This window comes from Corvus brachyrhynchos, unplaced genomic scaffold (genome assembly GCF_000691975.1).
Source record: "Corvus brachyrhynchos isolate BGI_N302 unplaced genomic scaffold, ASM69197v1 scaffold95, whole genome shotgun sequence".
In the NCBI taxonomy this organism is placed as follows: domain Eukaryota; kingdom Metazoa; phylum Chordata; class Aves; order Passeriformes; family Corvidae; genus Corvus; species Corvus brachyrhynchos.
Window position 1 is genome coordinate 2,096,875 of NW_008238347.1, and position 1,789 is coordinate 2,098,663.

At 39.7% G+C, this 1,789-nt stretch overlaps 2 protein-coding genes across 4 annotated transcripts in view; both read right to left on the reverse strand.

Moving 5' to 3' along the window:
* The window catches only part of FGD5 (FYVE, RhoGEF and PH domain containing 5), an 86,558-nt gene extending 86,148 nt beyond the window's left edge, over nt 1-410 (reverse strand). For 2 of the 3 annotated variants that reach the window (XM_017735267.1, XM_017735264.1), the window contains exon 1: nt 5-319. The gene's annotated coding sequence lies outside the window, so the exon portion shown is untranslated. The other variant, XM_017735266.1, reaches the window with a different exon arrangement.
* Nucleotides 7-565, reverse strand: LOC108446955 (FYVE, RhoGEF and PH domain-containing protein 5-like; the record flags this gene model as incomplete). The annotated part of the gene is made up of 1 exon (XM_017735219.1): nt 7-565. A coding segment is annotated over one exon (540 nt), but the record flags the coding sequence as incomplete, so codon positions are not given.
* Nucleotides 566-1,789: the final 1,224 nt, after the last annotated feature.

The following is a 1,789-nucleotide window of genomic DNA, read 5'->3' on the forward strand; positions in this document are numbered from 1 at the left end:
ACTCCTCAGAGTCTGGTTCCCCTGGTCAAGCAGTATCTGAAGAGTTACGGTGCTCATCTTTGATGACTTCTCGACTACTGGTATTCTCATCACTAGCAACGTTATCCTCTTCCTTCTCTACCTTTCCTGGAGTTTCTGAGACTTCATTTTCCACAGAGGAATCTAGGTTCTGATCATGCTCATGTTCCAAATCATTGCAGTCTTTTCTGGTCAGCTGAACTTCAGGAACTACAATGTATTCATTATCTGCCTCGGATTCTAGGCAATCAGCATTGCATCGGTTTCCTTCATACAGCTCTCCATCAAGACACACCAGTTTCCCATTCGCACATTTATTTAAATTATTGTTGGTAGAAACACTGGATTTGCCCTCAGTGTCAGCTGAGAATTTCGGCTTGGGAGCAATAGGCGGTTTGGGACCCCTAGACACAGAGTTCGGGTTATGAAGAATATCAGCCCTTGGCAGTGAAGGAGAAAATCTGGAGACAGGTGCTGGAGAAAGATGACCAATAATCTTTGGTTTCGGTGCTAATGGTGGTTTTGAGATTTCTGGAGAAAAGAGACAAAAGTCATATTAGTCATCTTGGTTTCTTATTAAAGCCTGCAGAATATATCCTACAATAGACTTTATCAATGACTTGTAATGCAGAAGTAGTCCAGCCAATAAAAGGTTGAGCTCTGAAAAGAGAACTGAAGGAGCAAAGCATATGGACTGTCCCTCCCTGTGGCACTGTAGCTATTTCAGCCAGCATAGTTTAAGGTCGAAACTGAATTGAACTAGATGCAGCCCCAACACATTTGGGGAGAGAAAGATGTACGGCTGCAGAGCCAAGGGTGTATCACACAACAGGTGCCCACAGATGTGTAACACCTCCTGCATTCAGAAGTAATAATAATATTAAGGGACCTTTTGTTTCTGCCACAGAAATGTTTGCCAAATCATTAAATATGAACACTTTGATTTAATGATGCTTAAGTGTTTCACCAAAATGAAACTAATGGCTTTCAGGTATAGTAGCCATTCATGTAACACAGTACGAACACTTTGTAACAGTTATTTTAATTTCAAGAGGTAGTTTGCAGAATTTCAGCACTGAACAAAATTAGTTCTACCAACAGATTAAGGTTTAGCTCAACCTAACCAAAGTGTTGATGCCCAGACACACAATCTTCCCATCTGCCATTACCGTGGTAACAAAATAGGGAGTTATGTTTTCTCTGTCAAACATAATCATGAGGGATAAGATAGTTGGCTAAAAGCTCAGCTAATACTTTACACGGATTATGCAGCTGAGCTATAATGAACTGAATTAAATACTTCAAAACATGAAGAGAGTTACTGGTTTAAACTCAAGTTCTGTTTTCAGTGAACATCTTCTTCAGCCATGTAGTCAAAAGATCCTCCATTCCTCCTGTAAATGCCATGATCCCTTGCAGGTACAATCTTCTCTAAATATCAAAATGTATTTTAAAAAGTTAATTATCTTGTAACATAACGCCAGCCACGTATTTCTAGTGGTAGTGCTGACACATGCAGGGGAAATCAAGCAGACTGACAATAACCAAGATTGAAGCTACGTGGATTAAATCATGTATATATCTCCATTTTACTCACAGTAGTTTTCCTGCCACAGCCATTTCCAGCTGTCTTGGTCCTGAAATTAATATTCTTCAAAAACTAAATGAAATGCTGAAAGACTGCATAAATGGGCAGCAATAGGAATCCTCCCTTGTGAGATTTTTGATGAGATGAAATACGTAGTGTGAAGAAGCCAGCATAACAAATAGT